General features: G+C 42.1%; 3 protein-coding genes across 9 annotated transcripts in view; 1 reads left to right on the forward strand and 2 right to left on the reverse strand.

Moving 5' to 3' along the window:
* GGNBP2 (gametogenetin binding protein 2) overlaps nt 1–12,936 on the reverse strand; it is a 34,148-nt gene extending 21,212 nt beyond the window's left edge. Inside the window, exons 1-4 of one of the 3 annotated variants that reach the window (XM_030294951.1) lie at nt 12,748–12,817; nt 11,445–11,475; nt 3,516–3,596; nt 2,018–2,271 (exon numbers count right to left, since the gene is read on the reverse strand). In XM_030294951.1, coding sequence (XP_030150811.1) covers nt 2,018–2,271; nt 3,516–3,596 — 335 coding nt within the window. In that variant the 5' untranslated portion in view covers nt 11,445–11,475; nt 12,748–12,817. Of the gene's footprint in view, nt 1–2,017; nt 2,272–3,515; nt 3,597–11,444; nt 11,476–12,747 lie in introns of all 3 variants that reach the window. The other 2 variants (XM_030294950.1, XM_030294949.1) reach the window with 2 other exon arrangements.
* A 7,115-nt stretch (nt 12,937–20,051) lies between these two features.
* On the reverse strand, nt 20,052–23,842 carry PIGW (phosphatidylinositol glycan anchor biosynthesis class W). Of its 2 annotated transcripts, none has more exons than XM_030294870.1 (2): nt 23,188–23,842; nt 20,052–21,959 (listed from the first exon to the last, which is right to left on the reverse strand). In XM_030294870.1, the coding sequence occupies exon 2, from the start codon at nt 21,943–21,945 to the stop codon at nt 20,440–20,442; it is 1,506 nt and encodes a 501-aa protein (XP_030150730.1). In that variant the 5' UTR covers nt 21,946–21,959; nt 23,188–23,842; the 3' UTR covers nt 20,052–20,439. The 2 variants fall into 2 exon arrangements, with proteins under 2 accessions (XP_030150730.1, XP_030150729.1); XM_030294869.1 differs by having other exon boundaries at nt 23,003–23,842.
* Nucleotides 23,843–23,861: 19 nt separating this feature from the next.
* MYO19 (myosin XIX) overlaps nt 23,862–27,023 on the forward strand; it is a 32,009-nt gene continuing 28,847 nt past the window's right edge. For 2 of the 4 annotated variants that reach the window (XM_032591140.1, XM_030294868.2), the window contains exons 1-3: nt 23,867–24,021; nt 24,664–24,802; nt 26,031–26,183. Coding sequence is in view for 3 of the 4 variants with exons in the window: in XM_030294868.2 (XP_030150728.1) it covers nt 26,172–26,183 (12 nt within the window). In the remaining variant the exon portion in view is untranslated. Of the gene's footprint in view, nt 24,022–24,663; nt 24,803–26,030; nt 26,184–27,023 lie in introns of all 4 variants that reach the window. The other 2 variants (XM_030294866.2, XM_030294864.2) reach the window with 2 other exon arrangements.

Consider the following 27,023-nt stretch of genomic DNA (forward strand, 5'->3'; position numbering starts at 1 on the left):
TTCTAAAAAAAAAAAAAAAAAAAAAAAAGAAAAGCCATCAACAAAAATTTTGTGCAAATATAGAAATGCGTACAGCTAATATCCACACCCTGCATGCAACCAATCAGCAAAGCCTGTCAACTCTAACTTTTGAATATATCCAGAATCAAATCACTTATCACCTCCACCATTACCACTCTGGTCCAACTCGTCTCTCTCACCCAGCCAACTGCAACAGCTGGCCTCCCAAATGGTCTCCTTGCTTCCACCTTTTGCCTTTACATTCGAGGCTTAGTAGCTGGAGTGATGTTTTCAAAACAAAAATCACAGTATGTTACTTCTCTGTTCAAAAACGCTTCTCTGTCCCAACGCTTTTCTGAGGCAGAGTAAAATTCCAAAGTCTCTACCACTACCTCTAAACAGAGTTTGGTCTTCAGACCTCTTCTCTTTTCCTATTTATACTCACACTTTGGTGACCATCTGATCTTATGGGTTTAAATTATGTACGTATGCATACATATAGCTCAAATACTGTATGTATAGTTTAAATATGATATACATACGCTGATGACACCGTTTTTATCTCTAGAGCAGACCTCTCTAAACTCTACCTGGATGTCCAATTGGTATCTCAAACTTAACATGTCCAAAAGTGAGCTCTGCAAAATTGCTCCTCCTAGTCTTACCCTTCTCAGTAATGGAAACCATTTGTCCTGTTCTTTATTCTTGATCCTGAGATCAAGACCTGAGGCTGAGATCAAGGGTTGGATGCTTAACCCACGAAGCCACCGATGCACCCCAGTCCTATTCGTTAGATCCCAAATCTGAGAATCATCCTTGATGCCTTCCTCCATATCCACTCTATCCAAAAAATCCTACTGGCTCATTCCTCAAAATATATCCAGGATCCAACCATTTCTTATTACCTCTGTGACCACCATACTGGTCATCATTATCTCTTGCATGGACTATTAAACAGCTTTTATTTCTCTGCCCTTCAACCACCCTTCCACTTATTCTTGACACAGAGATCAAAGTAAACCAAAATTCAAGTCAGACCATATTACTCCTCTACTCAAAACACTCCCAAATCTTCCAGTCTTACTTAGAGTGAAAAACAATAAAAGGGGCACCTGGGTGGCTCAGTTGGTTAACTGTCCCACTTTTGGTTTCGGCTCAGATCATGAACTCATGGTCCATGGGATCAAGCCCCAAGATAGGCTCTGTGCTGGCAACACAGAACCTGATTAGGATTCTCTCTCCTCTCTCTCTTCCCCTCCCCCACCCCACCTCTCCCTCTCAAACATTAAAAAAGCAACAACAACAAAAACTCAGGATGGCACTACATAAGTAGGCTTTTTATTATTCCTCTGAGCTCACCCTTTTATGTTTATTTTTGAGAGAGAACACGTGTGCACATGTGCGAGCGGAGGAGGGGCACAGAGAGAGGGAGACAGAGAATCTGAAGCCGGCTCTGTGCTGACAGCAGGCAGCCAATGCAGAGCTCGAACTCACAAATGGTGAGATCACGGCCTGAGCCAAAGTTGGACGCTTAACCAACTGAGCCACCCAGGTGACCCCGGTCTCGTCTTTTATTACTGTTCCCTTCATTCATCTGGCTCCAGCCACAATGGCTTCCTTACTGTTCTTCAAACAGGCCAGGAAAACTTCAACCTCTGAACCCTTACAATTGCTGGCTCCTTCTCTTCCTTCCCCTGGATATCTACATGGTTTACTTACTCATTTCATTCAAGTCTACATTCAATGTCATTTTATTAGAGAGGTCTTCCCTGATCATCCTCCGTATTAAATCCATCCAACCACCCATCTCCTCTACTTGTAACTTACCTGACAGATCATATATTTGCTTACTGCCTGCCTTTCTTCATAAGAGAACAAAAACCATATAGTCATTGGCACACAAAAGATACTCAATAAATTGTTCAAGTTGAGCTCAAACCTTTGCCCCTACCAAATTTAGTAAAAAAGCTACCAGTGTTACCAACAAAGTCATCTTCCCCACATTGATTATACTTACCCATGTACATAAAATAAGGTATAAAGCTTCTTTGCATCAGTCATGCAGCTTCGAGTTACAGACAGGACTCCCTTGGGGCCTACTGTCAGGGGTTCAAGGGCAGGATTTCCAGACTCTACAAGCTGGGAAAAGAGGCGCTCCACACTGCGACGACAACCAACACATGGGACAAGCTGAGAAAGTGCACTCAATACTTCCCGTGATGTCACCACCATGGCAATACTTAGATCTTGCTGCTTAAGCATACTATGTCGCTGAAAGAGAGAAAGAAAGAAAATTGAAGAACAGTCCTTGAGACATAAAATTTCTCTTGACTACTTCTGGTTCCTATTTTTGTGTAGTAAGTACAACCTGGAAAGGGCTTGTGATCTCTATCTGCAACGGAGTCAGAAAAATAAGTCGGCTTTCCCCATGGTGTACTGAATTTGCTCCACAAAGCTCCTGTTTTGGCAATTAAGGTATAAAAAACTCTGCTTAGCCTGTCAGGACTAAACAGTATGTGCCCCAGCATGGTGAAAAGCAGCCCTGGATCTGGAAATTTAGTGTTTGTTCACTGAGTATTAAGCTTAGTACGCTCACTTGAAATAAAAATTTTAAAAGGCAGAAAATAAAGGAACAACACAGCTTTGCCATGTCTTCCTCTCAACTTTTAACAACACACTATGTTTAGCTACAGGAATCAGGTTAGGATGATGATCATGTACAGCAGCAATTCTCAACCTGGAGGTATGGGCAGGTGTTTTATGGATTAGTAGGAAAGAACAAGGCCTATTTTACCCATGTAGGAGCCTACAGTGAGTAACTAAAATGCTGGTGCAGCATATGAATGTTATCTGTTGGTTATGACAAGGTAGAAAAATGACTGAGAATCTCACCACAGCTGTAGAGAAACGGGCAAAACTCTAGTAAATAACTTTTACCTGGATGGAGTTAGTTATACTACAAATAATGCTTCCAGCTTTACCAAAAAAGGATGGGAAAGTAAGATACTCCTAAGAATTTTCTCACAGTTACCATCAACCTTTCATTTTCCAAAGTAGAAAAAGAATTTTGAAGTAACAATTTACCTTCCATTATCTTGATTACATACAGGGTTTTATAAAATATCACAGTTTAAAAATTAAATAGAAATCAAAAAAATTAAATAAAAATCATAAAATTTGCAGCACAGGATTTTTTTCTTTTTTTTACTTGAACAAACAATCAATCACTACAGAAGAAAAACAACAAGTTCTCAATGAAAAGTTATATACTTTACCTTTCAAAAACAAGCAAAGATGGCTTGGTGAAACTAAGGCCTTAGGGACACAGAAAATGATAACATCACCAAATCTCTTTCACATAACAGCAACATAAATATATTCATTGTTGCACTAGTGAAAGAAAGCAATTTCAGTGCAATCTTAAGGCCTAGAGAGTCCTAGGTATTAATACTTAAAGCTAAAATTTTAAATGACTCTTCAAAACACACACATACACCATTTAAAACATTAATTACCTGAATAAACTGCTTTAGTTGTGCACCATTATTTTGATGCCCATCGAGATTTAGTACGTTGTCAGGAAATTCCATCACCATCTTAATATGCAAAAGAATGAAAATCAATTATTTTATCTTCTTTGAACACATGCTACAAACTATTTTATAAACTCCTAGGACAGAAATATACCCCTAAAGCAGGATTTGCATATCCCGGTCCTGCCCCCTGTCAAAAAAAAGTTAGAAACAAAACAAAACAAAAACTCAAGTTATCCACATTTCTAAAGCCAGAAATGGTATAGTAATTAGAAGCAAGGACACCAAAGTCAGGCAAACAAGAGTTCAACTCCCAGCTCTACCACTTACAATCTAGGTTGTAACTCTGGCAAGTTACTTAACCTGTTTGATTCTAAGCTTCCTCATTTGTAAAATGAGTTTAAGGAATAATGTTTAAGATCTCATAGAGTAGGTTGTGAGGATTAAATTACATTTAAAAGTGTTTGTTGCAGTGCCCAATAATAACACTTAATAAGTAAAATAACCTGATATCTTACATTAGACAAGCATATTTTTAGCTATTTCTTTTAACTACAAAATAGGGTAAATTTTATAATGTAAATGATCATGGGGCACCTGGGTGGCTCAATCGGTTAAGCGTCTGACTTCAGCTCAGGTCATGATCTCACGGGTTCATGAGTTCAAGCCCAGCGTCGGGCTCTGTGCTGACAGCTCAGAGCCTGAAGCCTGCTTCAGATTCTATGTCTGCCTCTCTCTCTGCCCCTCCCCCGCTCAGGCTCTCTGTCTCAAAAATAAATAAACACTAAAAAAAAAAATTGTTTTTTTTATAATGTAAATAACCATACACACAATATATGAAATACTCAGAACAGTACCGGGGACATACTAAATGTCTGCTCTGATTATGAACAAAAAGGATATAAGGTATTTATTCAAATGTCAAAATTCCCTACCAGAGGAAGATCATGGAGAATTACTAATTAGCACATGTCACTTGATCTCTGATACCACTGATTATGAGAAGTACCATAGTCACATACCACTGAGAAAGAGCCATTATAACTGTTAGCTGTCAGCAAATGAAAGAAACATCCAATTTCAGAGATATTAAAATGTGGGGGCAAATAAAGTATGCCTTTCAAAACAATGAAATAAAGTAACACATTTATATCTTAACTAAAACATTGTTAAAGGTATCAAACATACTGTGCTAGGACAAACTTCTATTTCTAGATGACAAGGACCACAAACTCCTACATACTCACAGAGTGAAGTCATGATAAAAGACCCATTTGAGACAAAAACAAAACACTACAAATACCCCAACCAGTTGAACATGATCTTAAAACTAATTCCTCCTGCACCAACCAGCACCACAAAGACCTGCTTTTTTAATAGTGGTAACCATTCTTTTTCCTCCACGTTAGACATGAGAGCCCTAAAACATGCTTGTTCTAACAATAAACTAAAGACTGAACAACAAAGACAAGTGTAAGCAATAGATTGATCTTTTCTTGACTTGATAAGGGGGGGGGGGGGGAAGTACAGGATATGTGAAGTAGAGACAACCGGATACGAAGGATGGACAATGATGCAAGCAACAACTCAACACTCCAGGACTCCACTATATTTCACAAAACGAAAAACTCCAGGTACAATATGATTCAAATGACTGTATGTGTGCATTTTCTTACAGAAAAAGAAAATACATGATATATTAGATGTGACCTATCTCTAGGCAGCGAAAAGATAGAGGACTTTTTCCTTTATGTGTTCCTACCTTTCCCAAATTTATTACAATGCACATATACTGTTTATTATCGAGGAGAAAAATTAGTGTTCCTTGCTTCCAATTCTATATTCATTATACTGTACTCAAGAGACATGCTTCCATCTCAATAGCTTTTACTGTTCTGGAAGTTTCTTCCCTCATATAGATTATATATCCAAATCTCATAGGTTCAAGGATCAATTATCGAATTTCAGGTTTATCGACTTCTCTCTAGTTTTCCCTCTCATAGTCTTATTAATGTCTCCAAGAGTGTTAATTAATTACTATTAATATCTCCAAAGAGTAGTAGTAAGAGGGGAAGCCATTTAGCATAGCTTCATTTACACTGGGTATTGTTCTAAGCACTTTCATATGTTAACTTTACCAACAGTACTAAGTAAAACTGGTCACTGGTCTGCTTTAGGTGGCCCTAAATGAATTGGTGAGAATGACAGAAATAAATGGGCAAAAAAGTCTAATGATCCATACTATTATATTTAGCAGTGTTTACTCAAATTAAAAAAAAATTAATAATCCCCAGACTTCCAGCTGAATTACAAAGCTGTAATCATCAAGACAGTATGGTATTGGCACAAAAAACAGACATTAAGATCAATGGGACAGAATAGAGAACCCAGAAATGGACCCACAAATGTATGACCAGCTAATCTTTGACAAAGCAGGAAAGACTATCCAATGGAATAAAGACAGTCTCTTCAGCAAGCGGAGCTGGAAAAACTGAACAGCAACATGCAGAAAAATGAACCTGGACCACTTTCTTAACACCATACACAAAAATAAACTCAAAATGGATGAAAGACCTAAACGTAAGATAGGAAGCCATCAAAATCCTCGAGGAGAAAGCAGGCAAAAGCCTCTTTGATCCTGACCGCAGCAACTTCTTACTCAACACGTCTCTGGAGGCAAGGGAAAACCAAAGCAAAAATGAACTATTGGGACCTCATCAAGATAAAAAGCTTCTGCACAGTGAAGGAAACAATCAGTGAAACTAAAAGGCAACCGACAGAATGGGAGAAAATATTTGCAAATGACATATCAGATAAATGGTTAGTATCCAAAATCTATAAAGAACTTATCAAACTCAATACCCAAAAAACAATCCAGTGAAGAAATGGGCAAACAACATGAATAGACACTTCTCCAAAGAAGACATCCAGATGGCCAACCGACATATGAAAAATGCTCAACATCATTCACCATCAGGGAAATACAAATGAAAACCAGTGAGATACCACCTCACACCTGTAAGAATGCCTAACATCAACAACTCAGGCAACAACAGATGTTGGCGAGGATGCGGAGAAAGACGATCTCTTTTGCACTATTGGTGGGAATGCAAACTGGTGCAGCCACTCTGGAAAACAGTATGGAGGTTTCTCAAAAAGTTAAAAATAGAACTACCCTATGACCCAGCAATTGCATTCCTAGGTATTTATCCAAGGGATACAGGTATGCTGTTTTGAAGGGACACACGCACCCCAATGTTTAGAGCAGCACTACGACAACAGCCAAAGTATGGAAAGAGCCCAAATTTCCATTGATGGATGAATGGATACAGATGTGGTATCTACATACAATGGAGTATTACTCAGCAATCAAAAAGAATGAAATCTTGCCATTTGCAACTACATGGAAGGAACTAGAGGGTATTATGCTAAGCGAAATTAGAGGTACAATGCAAATGAACATAAAGGAAGGGAAGCAAAAATAATATAAAAACAGGGAGGGGAACAAAATATAAGAGACTCTTAAATTTGGAGAACAAACGAGGGTTACCGGAGGGGTTGTAGGAGGGGGGGATGGGCTAAATGGGTAAGGGGCATTAAGGAATCTACTCCTGAAATCACTGTTCCACTATATGATAATTTGAATGTAAATTTAAAAAGTTAAATTAAAAAAATTAATAATCCCAATTATTAGATCCATGAAAACTGGTAGAAGATAAAAAATAGTTAATAGTACTGAACAGTTAACTCACATTATGTTATCTGGAATCACTACACGGTTTAAAACACAAACAAACTGAACTGTCAAGTCAAGGTGTAGGATAAACTTTCAAAGTCATGTAACTTAACAGAACACTGCAGGACACTCAAAATCTACCATGTAAGCAACTAACACCTTGATTTGCATTCTCACCGGTTTGGTACAAATGTATCAAACAATTACATATCTATTGCCACCATAAAAAAGAAAATTAAGATCAAAGCGGCCAATTTAAGGAACAAAGAATGCCTCTTATTTAACCAAATCAAGGTCTCTCCTGTTTGGTTCATAGATGAAATCCTAAATTCTCCGTATAAATGAATTATTTTTATTCTTATCAACTATGTTTTATTGTTTTAATAATTAAGGCAGAGATCAAAGAACAAATCTAACATATTGAGCCCTACCAGCTGACCTTTAAAATATATATAGTGTAGGGGTGTCTGGGTGGCTCAGTCAGTTAAGCATCCAACTCTTAACTCCAGCTCAGATCATGATCTCCCGGTTCATGATATGGAGCCCTACATCGGGCTCTGTGGTAATGGTGCAGAGCCTGCTTGGGATTCTCTCTCTCCCTCTCTGCCCACCCCCTCTCCAAATAAACTTTAAATAAAAATATGTATTATTTAATGGGATAATACCTGCATTGGGAATCCTTTCTAAAAGGTACAACAATGGACAGGGTGAAAAAAAATTTCTTAATGCGCATTTCAGATCATTTCATTTTCATCAAACTAGTAAAGATAAATGTCAAGACTGGGTCTATTACCGTGTTTTTCCTGTGTTTCACTGGCTTGGATAATACTAAATTTTCTCTTGTACTTAATCTATACCACCCTGGTTACAAACTCTGCACTTAATATTTTAAGTGTCCTTGCCTTTCAAACTTACAGTAATGGCTTTTTACCTTGCTGTTTTCTGGCCAATCACTACATGCTCTTTAATGTTGAGAGAAGACAGTAAGAAAAAAGGAAAAAGAGAAGGCAAAGAGGATAGTAGCACTATTTTTCCCCATTCTTTAAAACCACTTCCTTGACTTAATATTCAGTTTCTAGGTTACCTAGAGGAAGACAGTCATGTAAAATATTTCAGGTGTGGTTTCACAGAGGCATCATTAGTGTTCTGCTTCATGATGAGGTTGCCTATCCCTAGCTAGCCAAAAATAGAACCAGTCACTGTCCTGCAATTACTGTCTTATAAAGTTTATTGAATCCATTACCCACTTTCACTCTTGAATTATCTGTCCTGACCATAAATAATCTGTTTTTAGCATATTTTCACAAGCTCTAACCAACATTATTAAATTTTTATTTATTATTTAGCTTTACTTTTTTACTTCATCCTCACAGATATTTATAACATCTATTGCCTCTGGTAAAATCAATTAAACACCTAAGAGTTGTAAGAAAACACTAAGTACTAAATTTAACAAATGCTAAACACCTAATCCCCAAGTGGATATGCCACCATTTATTATGTTTTAATGTCTTTGTTAAAAACCATTATCAAGGTCACACCTGATGGCTCAGTTGGTTAAGCATCCCACTCTTCATCTTGGCTCAGGTCACTATCTCACAATTCTTGAGAACGAGCCCCATGCAGGACTCTGCACTGACAGAACAGATCCTGCTTGGGATTCTCCACCTCTCTCTGCACCTCCCCTGCTTGCTCTCCCTTTCTCTCAAAATAAATAAATATACTTAAAAAAATTATCAGGGGTGTCTGGGTGGCTCAGTCCATTAAGCGTCCATCTCTTGATTTCGGCTCAGGTCATGATCTCATGGTTCGAGCCCCACGTAGGGCTCTGCATTGCCAGTGTGGAGCCTTCTTGGGATTCATTCATTCTCTCTCCTCCCCTCCCCCCCCCATGCTCTCTCTCTAAAAATAAATAAGCTTAAAAAAATATTATCTAAGTCTTTAGTCCACTTAGATTATTTGAATTAGGAGAGTAAACTGCATCCCAGCAATATTGTAGCAATTTGACAGCATGTGTCAAGAACTTTATAAAAGGTTCTTATCCTTTGATCCAGTAACTGTAGTTCCAAAGCCTGAGGAAAAAAAAACTTTAGTGGAGAAATTTATGCCTTATTTATATCCCTATAGCATTATTCATAGTAAAAAATAGAATCATCCCTATATCCACAAAGGAAAAATGATTAAATTATGGAATGTTACACAACAAACTACTACATGGTCAGTAAAGCTACTTGGGGGTGCCTGGGTGGCTCAGTTGGTTGAGCATCTCACTCTTGATTTCAGCTCAGGTCATGACCTCAGGCAGTGAGATGGAGCCCTGCACTGGGGTCCTTGCTAACAGTGTGGGGCCTGCTTGGGATTTTCTCTCTCTCCCTTTCTCTCCATACCTCCCCTGCTCATGCCTGCTCTCCCTCAAAATAAGCAAACATTGGAGAAAAAAAAAGGGTGCTTAAGAATGAGAAGAGCAAATGTCCTCAGTATTACATTCAGCAAAAAAAGCGAGATATAAAGTGTTCTAGTAGACAATACATCTCAACTCTGTATCTATGTGTCTTTGACTAGAATTACAGCAAATGCTGCTATATCCTTAGTTATCTCTGGGAAGCAGAATTAAGGAGAATTTTTTTGTTATATGGTAATTTTTAAAGACTACTTTGTAAGGATATAAATTTTGACTATTCTTTTAAAAACTACTCACTTGAAAACTATAATTCTTCAAAAATGTCTCTAAAATAAAATCTGTAATCTGTCCATTTGCTATTTTATAATTCTAGTAACACAAAAAGAATTTTGGCCATATAGCATACCACTTTTATAAATATTCCACTAGCTTACTTATTTGGTATTTTCTTAAATACACTTATATCAGCACTGTACTCTAGTATTCAAACCACAAAATTACAAAACGAGTCTTAAATGTGGATTCAACATGCCACATAAGAGGAGGCTACTTCCTCATATACAAGCTTCTCGATTTTATTTTACAAATCCTAAGGTAAAATCACAGGTTGAACTAAGGACAGAAGTTTCAGCTTCTGTTACCAAAACAATACGACATCTGTAACTGAATTGTGAAAGTTGTAACCAGGCTTAACACCTAGGTCCTAACAAAATTCTAAAACCACTTTAAAGACCACACAATGTTTTTTCAATACCTACGGACCCTAAGAACAAAGACCAGACCAAACGTTAACTTCAGGGATACACTGCCATCAAACTATCAGTGGACCAGTGAGAGCATAAACTTCTGCTACAGGCATCTTCCCTCCTTCTTCCCCAACAGGTGTTTGCTCTGCATTCTTCTTTTAAGTAGTATTTGGTAGAACAGTTCTGAAAGAAACTTATTTTCTTAAATATAATGCATTCTTGACAAGAATTTTCACTAACCACCATTCAGGGACTATGCACAAGTTCTGAGACAAAACAATTAATAGTCCCACTCATTCCTAGTGACAAAAACCAATCTAAAGCCAAGAAAAACTGTACCTCTTGCTAAATTAATGCTATTGTAAGATATTTAAATTAAATAATCCTAAATTTTATTTGCTTTGGCCACAAGTCCACAATACAATAAAAGCAAAACTCAACTACCAGGTTCAATCCAATCCCAACTTCTCTGGAGAAATAAGTACAATAATATACCACAGTGCAAGGTTCCATCTTTTTCTATGGAAAATTTTAGAAATTAATACCACTGTACAGAGAATATAAAAACACCCACTGCTTTAAAGTTCTATATGACAGATGTATCAAAGCTGCATTCACACAAAAGGTGGTTATGTGACATAAGGAGAGAATCAGTGTCTATAAAAACTCAAATTTATGTTGGTTTCCCCTATGTTTTGATATCATACACTCAAAAGTAATCTTATGTCTAAACCCGTAAGATTTTTTTTAAACATCAAAGACTTTCTGGGACAATAATCATAGAAGGTTGATACCAAACTATGGTGCTCTAGAAAAAGTGTTTGTGTTAGAGTTGGAAGAGAAAAAAGTAACAAATGAACATCTATTATTTTTCAAATTGAAAAATTCCATCACTTCATTTGATCAGAGTGCTTGTTTTTTTTCCTAACTTAAAATACAATTCCGTTACACTGTTAATGCAAAAAATGCAGAAATCATAACCAAGATATACAAGCACTTTCAAATGCACCAACACAAATTCTATTTACCTTATGTCAGGCCAAATCATTCTACCTTTTTCTATGAAAAAAATATATATACGTGGGTAAGTATAGATGCTTTCACTTAAAAAGTTCTAACAAATCAAGTCATTGAATCCTTCTAATCCTTTTAAAAGTACTGCAGCTCAATCAAATTTTAATTGAGACTGGCAAACAGAAAGGCATAGAGTGGCAGCTCTACAATGACTTGCATTTTATATAAAATTTGAAAAAACTTCGATATTTGCCCAAAAAATTCAACAACAAAACAGAACTACCTCTGAAAAACAGAAAGGTACAGTTAATAAGGCAAATGTGATAATATGAAAAGACTGAGTTACACCTATCAAAACAGGCAAATGTATAATACAAAGCTTCAGCAGCATCAAAATGCAGATTTCAAAAATATTTAGAAAAGGTTCATTTCATTTCTTAAGAAATAGTGGCAACTGCACTCATTTCCTGTTCTGATTCAATTCAAATTTCTGCCATTTCCTTTCAGAGGAAATAGTACAGCAACACAGGGCAGAGGGTCAGTAATGCTCTACTATCATCAACTCTAAAAAACAAAACTACCCTGAGTGGGTTTTGACACTCAAGATGAGCAATCAGCTTTTTATAATGCTCTTACACATTCAATAATTTTGCTTCATTAACAAAAGGAGAAAAGATTACTTGTAAACTAAAAAATAACTATTGCCAAGAAAACCCATTTTGAAGAGTCACGGCTTAGCAATACAATCATTTCAAAGAGTTTTAATATACTGGGCGATATGAGACTATTTGCAATGAAACCAAATCATTTTAGTGGAATCTTTACTGTACAAGAGCATGTCACTCTGCCCTCAGTAATTATGCTTCTGTAGTGAGCTACATACAGTATTGAGACAGAAAATATACAGGTAGCAGTGCAGCTGCGACATTTCCAGATAATTAAGACTCCCCGAGGGTAGGTGGATTCTGTAAAGGACAGGCCCTAAACGCCCAGGATCCTTCAACCCCTCTCCGAGACGCATGCTTTGGCAAAAGCAGCGTCTCATAAAGGGGCAGGGGAAAGGAAGAGGGTTCAAAAAGGAAGGAAAACCTGGCGAGAGAGGCTCGAAATGCTTACGGAGCGCTGGGCTAGGAGCCCGCAGAGGTTACCGTGCGACACACTGCAAAGGCGAGTTTGTGGGGCCTGCCGGAGAGAAGGCCTCGCCTAGGAGTTGCAACACACTCTTTCTCCAGTGCGCAGCGCTCGGCCTGGGGGAGGGGGAGGAGGGGAAACAGCTGCCAGGGGAGCTGCGAGCCCGGCCCGGCCCGGCCCGCTCACCGTGAGAGTGTCGTCTATGTAGAGAGGAATCTGTCTCCTCTCGAAGGGGAACTCCTCCTCCCCGTCCCTGCACACTGCCACCAGTCGCGCCATCGTTCCCGACGCTGCCGTTGCCACCGTCACCACCTCCTCCCAGCTGCCGCCGCCGCTGCTGCTGCTCCTGCTGCTGCCGCTGCCGCCTCCTCCCAGCTCCTGCCTGCAACAGCCAAACCCCGCGAGCGTAAGCACCCGCCGCCGCGCAGCACTTTCGCCACGGGGGGGGGGGGGCGGGGGAGAAGAGCAGGAGGGCACGGGAAAGCGGGACTGCGTTTCCCATCACCCGATTCCACACGCGCTCAGCCAATCAGCGCCGAGCAGTGCCGGGACCCGCCCCCTCGTGCCTCTCGCCTTCCCCAGCCCCCACCCCCGCCGGCCTCCAGTCAGGGTCCAAAGGAGAGGCGGAAGGGACCCATCGGCCCCGGGGCTTCCCCAGCCCGTCACCGGAGTCCCAGCTCTAGGACCCCACCCACGGCCTCAGCACCACAGCCCACCTCCTGCTTTCCGCCGCCGGGGACCCCTTCCTCCCCTTTCTTGGAGCGCCCCGCCCAATCAGTCCCCAGGGCTGCAGTTGCCCGGCACGACCCCGCCCCTGGGAGGGGTCGACCCCGCCTCAGCTCTGCGGAGTCTGTAGAGGGAGGCGCAGACCCCTTCCTCACCCTCCTCGGAAGAGACCTCTCGGTTCTGACCTTCACCGTTTTCCTGGTCGCCTCCCTGACCCCCACCTCTGCTCCCCGTTACCGGCTGACGAGGCCCGCGTCAGGGCCGGCCTTGGCGGGAGCGCGGCTCCGAATGCCGTTTCCTCTCCAGGCTCAGTCAGCCGCTCGCGCCACGGGGAGTGGGGGAGGGAGGGCGGGGGACGTGGGGAGGGTGGGGCAGGGAGGGGCCGAGAACGCTGGGCGGAGCCCCGCCTCCTCTCGCGATACTGTAGACCGACGCTCCCGGGTCGCCCCTTTCGAAATTCTGGTGGAGGGGGTGGGGTGCTCCCCAGGGTACCTAGAACGTGTTACCGACCCTTTCCCCCGAGTCTAGCTACCCGAATAAATCCGAAGTAGGGTTGCCAGGAGTGAGTAGGCCCAAACCTCTGTCCCTGGCCGCAGGGGCCTGGGAACGGCTCTCCCGAGGGCCGAAAGGAGCCGAACCGAGCTGACTCAGGGCCGACCCAAGGGTCGAGGCCCTGGGAGGACTTCGGTAAGTGGGGAGGAGCTGAGGCTTTCGCAGTCAGCGGTAGCAGATAAGCGAGAGTGAGGGAAGGGGAGACGAGCGTCTGGACAGTAAGAGACAAACTCTGAGCTTGGTTTCCAGGCACTTGACGCCGCTTTCCCTGACACCCTGATTGACCAGGGGCCTGCCGCATCACTGCTTCCCTGATTGAGACTGCGTCAAGATCCCACTGAGGGAAACTATTAGAGTGCTGATAGGTTAGTGCTCTAGTTGCTACACTAGAGGCAACTAGGAGACTATCTGGAAAGTGGCCTGTGTGCAGCCTGGCCAGAGAAACTTCTTGGGCCCGGTTAATATTAACAGGGACTCAGGACACGGATTCCCTTGGGCAAAGTACTGGTACCGGCCAAAGGCCCTTCCCCCGACCCTCTTCTGAGAAGCAGATCCGTTGTAAAGACGATTCATCTACACTCTGCGTGCCACCACGTACTCATTTTCTACCTTGAAGGCTTTGGAGGCCTGTTGTAAAACCAAAATAGTTGTTGGGAAGTATTTTGCCTATTAAAGTCTTGACGATTTTAAGGATAAATCCATTTGCTGCTCTTAAAACTAATACTGATGACAGATCTATATTTCCTGGTAGAGTATGCTAGAGCAGTGATACTGATCTTTAAAAAGTATTTTGGTCATCACCTGAAATCTTAGAGACTCACAACAAAAAACCCCACAGTGCATCTTTAGCCATGTTGACTTATGACATTGTGTTGTCACTGTTAGGGTAGGTGACATAATAAACGGAAAGAATCATTGTTCAGTCCCAAAGGTGTGATTATTCAGTGAGTATTATTTATGTCTTTTGGCCATGTTGGGAGAGCAGAACAATATGATAGCTTGGATCCGATAGACAAATAGGAAGTGCGTGCACCTTTTGACAGGTTAGATTACATAGCCAAAATCTGGACTTTTGGATGTTTCATGTAAAAACATTCCTCTTAGGAAAAAATACTGTGGGTTTTAAGATCTAAAGGTGCTCTTATAAAGACTAAATTAATGTACCTACTTTATACCTCGTTTTATTTATTTATTTATTTTGAGAGAGAAAAAGCACAAGTGGGGGAGGGGCAAAGAGAGAGGGAGAGAGAGAATCCCTAGCAAGTTGTGTGCTGTCAGCGCAGAACCTGATTTCAGGCTTGATCTCACAAAGCGAGAGATCATGACTAGAGCCGAAACCAAGAGTCGGATGCTTAACCTACTGAGCCACCCAGGTGCCTGCCCCCCCCACCGGCTTTATACCTTTTAAGCTTCCTTTGGATTGTAGTTAGTAAAGGACATTGAAGATGACAAGCTCAATATATAGGTGCTGATTTTAATTACTTTCATTATTGAGCACACACTGGGTACTAGCAAAGAACTGAGTATTCACCCTGGGGATTTAAATCTTAAAAAGGCATTAAAACCCAAATATAAAACATGATGAGACCACAACAGTCTCTTTCCATCTGCGATTACTTTCCCTGATTTGGATTTGTCTTTTATTAACTAATCTCTGCATCCAACATGGATCAAACTCACAACCCTGAGATCAAAAGTCCCATGCTCTACTGACTGAGCCATCCAGGTGCTCCTGGGTTTGTCTTTTAAATCCACTAAACACACTGCTTAGTATCTTTGGACAGTGTTTCACATACTTTTAGGTAGTCAGTGAATACTTACTATAAGGTTAAAAAGGTAGATAATTTGCTAGATAAGTTGTTCTTTCTCAAGCAAGTAAGGTGATATAGCCTGGGTGCTCCAAATATGATAAAATCAATATTTGAGGGGAAATGCTTAGAAAATTATTTCACTGGGAGCACCTGGGTGGTTCAGTTGGTAGGGCATCTGACTTCAGCTCAGGTCATGATCTTATGGTTCGTGGGTTCGGGCCCTGTGTTGGGCTCTGTGCTGACAGCTCGGAGCCTGGAGCCTGCTTCGGATTCTCTGTCTCCCTCTCTCTCTTTGCTCCTCCTCCACTCATGCGTGCATGTGCGCTGTCTCTCAAAAATAATAAAATAACATTTACAAAATTAAAAATTATTTCACTGGAAAACAATTTTTAGAAGTTTTATCTATTGGGGGGGCGCCTGGGTGGCTCAGTGGGTTAAGCGTCCAACTTCAGCTCAGGTCATGATCTCACAGTCTGTGAGTTCAAGCCCTGCTTCCGGCTCTGTGCTGACAGCTCAGAGCCTTGAACCTGCTTGGGATTCTGTCTCCCTCTCTCTCTCCCCTCCCCCACTCATGCTCTTTCTCTCTAAAATGATTAACATTAAAAAATTTTAATAAAAAAGTTTTAACTATGTATCTTCTTAATTTTAGAGCAGGCACTCATTTTCACTATTGGTCTAGCTTCAGCTAAAACCAATACTGCTGCAGCAAATATTTCATGACTTAAGTCATGAAGAGAGCCTTTAGAGAATTTAGAGAGCCTTTAGAACCTAAGAACCTTTAGAGAACTTAACTCTGACAAAATAAGTTATTACATAAAAAAGCCATTTGTTGCCTATTTTAAAATTTCAATATAGGCATTGTGAAATACAAGGTTGAAGGATTGGAAAGGCCAGGAAAGTAGGCAGTCAACAGCAGAGGACATTTTGCTGGTACCTAGTAACAGTTGGAGTGATGGAGAGGTGATAAATCATCAACAAAATACCATTCTTTTTCTTATTTGGTCCCTAATGTGTGAGAGCCAGCCCCAAAACTCAAGCATGAATGAGATATGACTATTTGCCAAGCTACTTAGGTTTAAGAGAAAGAAGAGGACCTAATTTTTCCTTATATTATTTCTTATCTTCATAGACCACACATAAATTCCTGGGGAGCAAAATAAAACTTTGTATGATTTATGCATCATATTGGACATCAATGCTCAATAAAAATAAAACTGGTTGCTATCTTCCAAACACAAGCTAGCTATGGATACATATTGGTAGGTATCTCCAGTTTAAGTTGGGTAATTTAAAGTCATGGGAATGAGTCTGGGCTGATGGCTCAGAGCCTGGAGCCTGTTTCCGATTCTGTGTCTCCCTCTCTCTCTGCCCCTCCCCCGTTCATGCTCTGTCTCTCTGTCCCAAAAATAAATAAACGTTGAAAAAAAAAAAAATAAAGTCATGGGAATGAGTCAATTCCTTAAGATCATCGATAGAATAAGGTCCTAGACCACATTATACTCTTCTTTTTCCCCCTTCCTTCTCTGTCTCCACAAATTGATAGTTGAGGGTCACCTAGCTGGCTCAGTTGGTGGAGCATGGGACTCTTGATCTTGGGTTTGTGAGTTCAAGCCACATGTTGGGTATAGAGATTACTTAAAAATATTCAAAAAAATTGACTTTAAAATTAGCTAATTAGAATAACTTATCGTTGTTTTCGTGATAATAACCACATTGTTTTATGTGGTAGTAAAATCAATAGCAGAATGTAAATTTATTTAAATTGCCGTGGTTGTCCAAATCTGAGGATCTGTGAATTTGGTTTTCTTTTTCATGAGCTGACAGTGGGAAGTTTTGTTGTGTCTGTTGAAAATAGAGACACACAAGGAGCCTGGGTGGCTCAGTCAGTTAATTGTCTGGCTTCTATGCAGGTAATGATCTTGCGGTTCATGAGTTCCAGCTCCCCACCAGGCTCTCTGTCAGGGTGGAGACTCCTTTGGATCCTCTGTTACCCTCTCTTTCTGCCCCTCCCCTGCTCGCACACATTCTCTCTCTCTCAAAAATAAATAAAATTTAAAAAAAAAAGACACATTTCCTCCACTTAAATTTTTTTAAAGGGAAAATAATGTCTACAAGTTAAAATATAAGCCCCTCGAAGGCAGGGACTTTGTCTTACTTTTCGTTTCCCCTGTATCTATACCTGGTACATTGGAGCTCAATAAATGAACGATCTCTTTCTCTTCTATAAACTAGAACCAAGTCAGCATGGTCTTTTCTTACTAATTGTTTTGTTTTTATTAAGCTATTTCATTAGCTTTCTCTTACATGACTTTCATAATTAGAGGTGGAAAAAACATAGAGTACACTTTGTTCTTTTAAGTTATGATTCATTATCTGTAATTGTGAGACATAAACTTGAGAGATATTTAAGACCCGGAAAAGAATGAAGGAGCAGTTACTGACAAGAAGCAGCAGACCAGTTAGACAACGTGATCATTTAGTCATCAAATAATTTTTTTTTTTAATTTTTTTTCAACGTTTATTTATTTTTGGGACAGAGAGAGACAGAGCATGAACGGGGAGGGGCAGAGAGAGAGGGAGACACAGAATCGGAAACAGGCTCCAGGCTCCGAGCCATCAGCCCAGAGCCCGACGCGGGGCTCGAACTCACGGACCGCGAGATCGTGACCTGGCTGAAGTCGGACGCCTAACCGACTGCGCCACCCAGGCGCCCCGTCATCAAATAATTTAAATTACTTTTTTTTTTTAATGAGAGAACAATATTGTTAGAGTCTCCTCAGCTCTCCAGCTTGGAGACTGGAGCCTATTTCAGATTCTGGGTCTCCCTCTCTCTCTGCCCCTCCCCTGCTTGTGTTCTGTCTCTCTCTTTCTCTCAAAAATAAACATTAAAAAGTTAAAAAAAATAATAGATTAATTCCAAATATCATTGATTATAGTTAGCAAAAATGCCACATAAATACTAAATTAGCCATTAACATAATAAATTGAAGTAAACCAATTAGTGTAATAGTCATATTTAACGACTTAAGGAATAAATTTTTAACTAATTTAGAGGCAGCTGATCAAAACAGAAAATTGAAAATTTAATGTTAGAGGAGGTTCCACCCATACTACAAAAATAATCCAGGTTGCTTACCAAATATAAAACTAACTTGAGCATTCTGACCCTTGCCTATTTCTATAATGATTAGATTTCTACTTGAAAATAGAAAACAATAGGCAGATTTTAGTTCTTTTTTTTCCACTTAAATTTTTTTTTTTTTTTTTTAGCATTTATTTATTGTTGAGAGAGTGCAAGCAGGGGAGGTGCAGAGAGAGAGAGGAAGACACAGAATGTGAAGCAGACTCCAGACTCTGAGCTGTCAGCGCAGCGCCCGACACAGGGATCGAACCCATGAACTGAGATCGTGACCTGAGCCGAAGTCAGACGTTCAACCAACCAAGCCATCCAGGCGCCCCTTTCCCCCCCCACTTTAAACAATATAGAGGGAACATTATAATCAGAAACTAAGAATTTTATATTTTTAAAATCTTAACATTTTGAACAGCTGGTTCAAATATCTACTTAAGAGTTTTTAAATGACTCAAATTCTCAGTAGGATATTAAACTTTAATATAGCTTAGTTGTATTAAATCAGCCTAGTACATGATTTTCTCACTGGTTCTCTTTCCCTTTAACATAGTAGATAAGGCCCCTGCCTGCCTCTCTAGCTTATTACTTTCTCCTGTTTTCTGAACTCCAGCCTTAAGTTTCAAGATGTACTAGTTATCCTCCCAACTCAGGACCTTTGCTGAAGGATACATTCTACCTAGAATACTGTTTACCCCTTCCCTTAACCACAAACATGGTCCTCAGACCATCCATCAACTCTAGTTCAAAAAAATACCATCTAGGAGCACCTAACTGGCTTAGTCTGTAGAGCACACAACCCTTGATCTCAGGGTTGTTAGAGCCCCATATTGGGTGTAGAGACTACTTAAAAATGAAATCTTTAAAGAAATACCATCTGTGGGAAAAACTTTGACTCTACTAGGTCAGTTCTTGGTTTGACACTCTTGGCAACCCATACTTCATGACTTAACACAGTTTATAATTGTTGTTCAGTGTCTGTTTCCCCACTAGACTGCAAGCTCCAAGATATCAGGAAACCTGCTTATCATTCCTAGCATAGAGTTGGCTAAAAAAATAATCAGTCCCAAAGTAAAACTATTGTCTCATAATTACTAGGCATGTAAACTGCATCATACAATTCATTCCATTTGGAGCATTTAACTGTTTTCTGACTTTGTAGTATTTAAGTATTTGATTATAAACACTTGCTTTCACATACTTAGGCTTTTTTAAAAGGTTAAAACTGAGCAAGTAAAGAAGTGTTGACAATTCCACAATTCACACTGAGATGTTTTCACGTAAATTTTATTATAAAAGTCATACAATAAATTCACATTGAGATGTTTTCATGTAAATGTTATGTCATACAATAAATACAGAATGGTATGTAAGAAGATAGAAAGTAAAAATCCCCCTCACCCTCCAATCTTTCAGTGTCACAACTGCAGTTTCTTTAAAATACTGAAATTTAATAAATATTCTAACGACTCACAAGACTTGTTTCTCTATTGGTTTGTTTTGTATAGTGTTGAGACACATTAAAACATTAAGCATCATTTATAGAGGGTTGAAAAAAATATGGTTAACACTGGGTTGCCAAAAGCCCATTTTCTTCACATTTAATATTCTTCCTCATTAAAATATTGCTCTAACACAGGTACTTCCTACCCATACTGATCACCAAAATTTTATTGTCTTATCTTGCAAGTGTAGCACATATATAATTAAACAGTTGGTAAACATATAGAGATTGAGCACAAATAAGGCCCACAAAGTACTGCTGTGTAATGTATCTATCAACAGGTTGATCAGACCAGTAGTTATATTTGACAGCAAGAAAAAAATTAACTGGTTTCTGTTCATAGCTGTGATTAAACAAAGACTGGGTTCCTTTCTTTCAGCTTCAGAGACCAGAGATTCTAAATGTTTTTTATTTGTGACAGACGAATGGATCAGTTTCCAAGAACATGGTACCACAGCCTCTTTAATTAGAAATTTGGCAAAACTCAAAATTATATCACCCAGTAATAAACTACTAAGAAGGATCAGGCTAGAAGCAACTATCCAAATACAAAAGGCTAAATTGGCCATTCTCCGAGATACTACTTCTACATTTACCTGAACTATGTAGAGAGATATGAAGAGACTAATAGCTGTCAGCAAAATACAGTGGGCTCCTTTTATCCAGTCTTTGACATGTGATCTTTTTTTAAGCATATATGACCCTGTTTGCACGCCAGCCATATGAATTGCCACATACCCCAAGGTAGAAATTATTCCTTCTCGGTTGGCATTTAATAAACCAACCCTTGTGCCACTACCATCAGTGCCATACAAAATTAACCTTTTCAGTGGGGTAAAGTCAAGGGCCAGCTGGTATAACACAATAATGCTGATTGCCACAATCCAGGATTTATTGAGAGGAAAAATAATCAAAAGCAATGATGTTATCAGTTTCACAACGATTAAGGTAAAGAAAAAGTTCCAATGAACTCCATACTCAGTCAAATGTTCCTGATAGCCTATGGCTTTTATAATGACTAATCGTCCTATTCCTAGGAAGACTAATGGCCAAACAGAGTACAATGACTTTGTAAGATAATAAAATCTGGACTCTTCTGTGTATTTTTTCCTAACTTCTGGACAAACCATTGCAGTCCCAAAAATAAAACCTCCTACTCCAAAATCCATCGCTCCTGTCCCATAGAGCTCAGTTTTGGCAAATCTTCTGGGAAAAAGTGGAAAGTCCACAGCCAAAATGGCAATAGCAGTAAATGCACTGTTAATTACACGGAAACAAGAGATGGCTGGAATGTATTCAGATTCTAGACTGATTTTCAAGAATTTTTCAAGCATTTTCTGGACAGGCATTCTGGCACAAGTTCTCCTGCAGTATATTTGATAGAAAAGCCCTGCCCCACAGATAATTACAGCAAGGTGCTCAAGGAGGACAAATGAAGACAAAATGGTCAAAGTGGCCACCAGGGGAATTATTAGGGAAACAAAGTCAATGAAGAATCTAGTTCTCCAGGTATGTGAAGAACACAAGTGCTGTGAGAGAATGATCAGGAGCCCTCTGCACACGATACAGAGTGCAGGCAAACACAAGCCCTGGGTGACTTCCAGCACGCTGGTTCCATTGTGGTCACTGACAAAAGCTTCCTTCATCTGCTTCTGAGACATTTTTTTCCTTCTTCCTGTGAAAATGAGCAAAGGGATGCATTGGAAAAGCAAAGTTCTTGTGGAATTGACATATATATGAACCTTACTGGATTTTACCCTTATTCTTAGGTTTCAGAGCAGAACTTTAGGCTGTAATGATTTCAAATCAGAGCAGAAACTAGAATTTGTGATTTTCCTTCCAAAGATTGTGGGAAGAAACCTAACACTAACACATCAGGAAAAGAATGTCATACTACTAGTATGAAATTATTGGTTAAAAACCTTTAGCTATTCTCAGTATAAGGCAGACTCAAAAGGCAATTTCGGATATAACCCCTGAAAATGTTAGCAGTCAGCTAGGAATTCCTATTACAAAGTATAGGATAAGTCATTAAGATTTTGTAATACAAATTGAATACACCTAACTAATGACTTCAAGTCAAAGCCAAGAGGGACAGGGAGAGAAGGCATTTAAGTACACCTTGGAGTACTTCGGTTTGTGTGAACAGCCTCTCTGAACCCATTGCCTCCAGTACAAAATACTAGTTCTCCAGTGACATCCAGAGCTCCAGGAGTCTCCCTACCTCATTTACATACTTTTTTTTTTTTTTTTTTTTTTTAGAGCACGAGCAAGGGAGGGGAAGAGAGAGAAGGAGACAGGATCTGAAGCAGGCTCCACTCTGACAGCAGAAAGCCCAATGTGGGGCTGGAACTCCCAAGCTGCGAGCTCACGACCTGAGTCGAAGTTGACTGCCCAACCGATAAAGCCACCTGGGCGCCCCTACAGTCAGTTTTAACCAGTTTTCAGGTTAAGGTGTAGATAGGTAGAATGGATGCTAATACTGGGGAAAGGGGCGAGGGCAGGGAGGCATGGGTGTATGGCACACACTAGTGTTAGTGGTTCAAAGGGATGTAAAACACCTTTCTGTCATGTATCAGTGTCTGAAAAGTGGCACACAGGAAGAAGTTTGTTGACTAAACCAGAACCATGTTGAACAAATGAATGCATACATGCCTGATGGTCTGAGCCAACAACAATATCTCACTGTAACAAACCGATACTAGTGGGGGCGCGCACCTGGGTGGCTCAGTCAGTTGAGCTCGGACTCGATTTCCAGGCCGGTCATGATCCCAGGGTGGTGGGATCGAGCCCTGTGGCTGGCTCCACTCTACCAGCTTGAGAGTCTCTCTGCCTTTGTCCCCCCACCCTCTCACGTGCACTTTCTCTTGCTTTCTCAAATTAAAAAATTTTTAAAAACTGGCCTTTAAAAATAAAGGAGTCCTTTCCCCGTCTGACACGGCTGTGGCGGCCCTTACACTTCACGTGCCTTCGGTGTCTCGGCGCCCTGGCAGTTTAGCCCTCTATGAGCCCCGCTGCCAGGCTCCCACCGCAGCCGCACAGCCCCCTGGGAGCAACCCGCTTCCGCCTCCCGAGCCCGGCTTCCGGCCAACGTGGGGCGCCTGCGCTTCCCGGCGGGTGGATTCTGCGCGCGCGCCCCGCCCCCAGGACTGGAGCCAGTTTCCCGGCCCCGACGTCTCCCCATGCCTGTTCTTTCCGGTGGTGGGCTTGCTGCGTCCCGGTCCGTCAGAGGAGCCCCGAGCGGAGCAGGCGCGTCACGCGTCTCACCGCACCCTCTCGAACCCTTTGACGGGGCTCTGTCGGAGTGGTGGGGTCTGAGGCCCCGGCTCAGTGTTCAACCACGGCGTCCTCTACTGAAGGACCCCACGGCCCTGTGAGGCCCCGGAAGCCCTGCTTCTCCCGCCAGAACACGGGAGGCCTGCGGCTCATCCCCATCTTACCCCAGCTTCTCAAAATAGTTTGTCCCACCTGAAGCCCTAACTCAGACCCCGGCATCCCCAGCGGGCCACGTGCGCCCCGCGCCGCCGGTGCGCGCCCCGCCTCGGGGGAGGAGCCGGCCCGCTCCGGCCACTGTGTCATTGCAGCAGCCAGCTCGTGCGCTCCGGCCGCCCAGGCTTCCTCTCCACCCCGGCTCGCTCCCGCCCTTTCCTCTTCCCTTTCATTCCCAGGCTCTTCCCGCCGCCTCTCCCGGCCCGCCCGCCTTCGCAGTCGGCTTGGCGGCTCAAGCCGTGGGACCGGTGAGTGTCACCCCCAGCCCAGATCCGAAGCGCTTTGCGACCCCGAAGGGGCAGGTTTGTCCATGGAGCGCTGAGGAACAGGGGGCGTCTTCCTCTCCCTTTTCCCATTTCCTTTTTGACCGTCTCTTATCTCAGGAGAGGGCAGCCCAGCTCCTGGCCCCTGCCAAGAACAAGAACCTTCCATGGTCACCCTCCACCTCTCCACCTTGTTGGCAGGAGGCAGCCCGAAGTAGGGGAAAGGTCTCAGCTGGTAGGCTGAGTCCCGGCTCCTGCCCCTCTCCTCGTCCTCCTAGGGACAGGGAAGGGGCGGCTGGTACCGGGAAGCGTCAAGGTAGCCGCGCCCTTGGCTAGGGTCACATCCACCTTCCTGGGAAGGACGTACTCTCCCCGTGCCAGGTGCTTCCGGAGCGGCACCTCGTCCAGAGAGGAAGTCCTGGTTCCCGCCGTGAACCTGGGGATGGCCCCCCTTGGGTTCCCAGGACCCTCACCCAGATTTTCTCGTCTGCCCTCCCACTGCCCTCTAAGCCCAGGAGGAACCTGAGGCTGGGGAGGAGGAGCCTAGTGATCAGGTTGCTTCTTGCCTTGTGTTTCATCTGTTCATTACCATCGCTGTTCTACCCACGGTGGTCACACCCTTTCCAGAAATTCTAGGCTGGTAACCGCGAAAACTGGAGAGAGCAAGAACTGGGAGAACTGGAGAAAACCGCTCTCATCTGACTTGATTCTGGCTGTGAACGAACGCTGCATCGTAATAAACAACTTTTGCAAAGCTTCTTCTGAGGTACTAGCCCATTTGATCCTTAACTCAGCATTTTGAGGTGTAGATATTACACCTCAAAGGTGTTGTATTCCTTTTTGCCAACGAGTAAGTGGAATAAGGTTTAGAGAGCTAGTGTGATCTGCCTTGCAGGAGTTGTGGTCTTTCGTTTCTAACTCCACACAACCTATTATGCTCCCCCTTTGATCCTCTCTTAAAATGAGCTTCGAGTTGAGGGAGCTTTGTTCTCCTTGAGTCTTGGTTGGCCTCCTCATGGCTCTCTCTTGGACAGCATATGGTTAGTGTCCAAGGTGAATGTGCCCAACACATTTCTGATGCCCTCTCTCCTTTTTCCAGTTTCCGTGAAGTCCTTATCCCTGAGTTCTTTCAAATGCTGGATGTATTCAGAGCCTCAAAAAAGCCTCTGCCAGGGTTAATTCATTACAGACACCCCTCATCCTCATCCCTTCTTGCTAGGGAGGTGTGAGATCTGGGAAATTCTGAGTCTGAGGGTCATTTACAATTTTTCAGAAATTGGCCTGGGTACAGCCTCACAACGCTCTGTCTCTGAGACAGATTTTCCTCTGAAATCCTTGCCTTCTTAACGTTGACACTGGACTGTTCTACCTGATTAGTGTCCCCAAATGGATTATCTGTCTTGAGTAGTACTAACAATATTCCCCCTGTGAGTGAATATTCACATTTGTACTCCCATGACATCAATGACCTTCACAACCCACCTGAAGGTTACCTTGTAAGGTAGACTTTACTATCCCCATTTTCAAGATGAGGGATCAAGGTGGGCCACGAAGGTGATGTGGCTGTTCTATGAATGACTGAGCTGTGATTTTGCTCCCTTACAACAACTTTCCTAGAGGATCAGGAATTGACTCCAGCCTCCCTGCTCTATCAGTTACTGACTATACTAAAATAGGATGTGGAGAGGATAGGACATGAGACTTCTCTGTCTCCTAGTGTCTTCATCTGGCACACTGACTCAGAACATACGTAGCCCTACCTCAAACCCCTGTAGTAAAACTGGCCCTGAAGGAGCCCCGGGAGCCTCTCGAGGTTCTCATAAAAGTTTTCCCTGTTCCCTAATTGGCAAGGGATAGGACAGACTTTTCCTCTTTGCCCAGGCTTGCCCTGGTTCTCATTGCAGTTCCTCATGCTTGGTGGGAGGAGCAAGAGTGAGTCACTCTGGAGAAGCCCTTACCTGTGTGTGGCCCTTGTTTTCTCTCTCATGTCATAGGCTCTGGGGGTGACTCTTCTCAGATTCCTCTGGAACTAAGCCCTTTGCTGGACCCATGCTCCAGCCTGTGCCCCCATGACCAGGTGGATAGAACTCCTTGTGTCTATGACCCAGAACCCTGGCTGACCACATTGAAGCAGGATGCTCCAGCAGGTAAAACCTCACCTTTAGGTAACCTAGGCCCTGAAGCACCTAAGGCACCTTCCCATCTGTCACTTGGCTGAGTGAAATTTCCACTTGCCCTGACCTGGAAGGGAAAGATCCCTTAGAGGTTTTTTCTTCTTTTCTCTTTTCATGTAGTCACTCCAGTCACTTTTCATTTGTCGTTGAGAATCTTTTCCTGATACCTAATTTGAATCTCTCTTATTATGGTCTTTAGCTCTTTTTCCTGGGAATGGTAAGATGGGATTGGTAGGGGAATCCTGAGGGCACTTTGATGATTTCATAAGCCTGAACCAGTGAGGGAGTCCTGAGAAATGTCCCTGCCAGCCTGAACTGTTGAGGTACAATGAAAGCCTGGGGCTTCCAAGAGGAGGTGTTCTTTGAAGCCGAACCTTAAAGAATATGTAGGAAGTAGACGGGGGAGAAGGGAAATAAGTAGTCCAGGCAAAGAGGTCAGCTTGTGCAAAAATGTGGGTGAAGATGTCTGTGTGGAAATATAGAAGAATTCTGATGAATGGATCATGAGTGAGGGGTTGCTATTGTGACATGAAACCTGCCCTTACTCCAGGCCTCTGCCTCTTTAAAAAGGCTACTATGGCCTCAGCCTTGCAGGATTCCAAATCACCCATCTCCTGTCCATATCATCCTTCCTATGCACCTCTCTGTCCAGAGAATGCCAGTAGATATTCGCTGAGTTTTTACAAAATGTTGCCAGGCACTGGGCTGAGGCAGATGTTTAAGGTGATACCTGCTCTCTAGGAGCTCACAGTCTAGTGGACTCCTAGGCAGGTGAGTGCCTGAGACTTAATCAGGATAACCAAGTGTGAAGCC

Source organism: Lynx canadensis, chromosome E1 (assembly GCF_007474595.2).
Source record: "Lynx canadensis isolate LIC74 chromosome E1, mLynCan4.pri.v2, whole genome shotgun sequence".
Lineage (NCBI taxonomy): Eukaryota > Metazoa > Chordata > Mammalia > Carnivora > Felidae > Lynx > Lynx canadensis.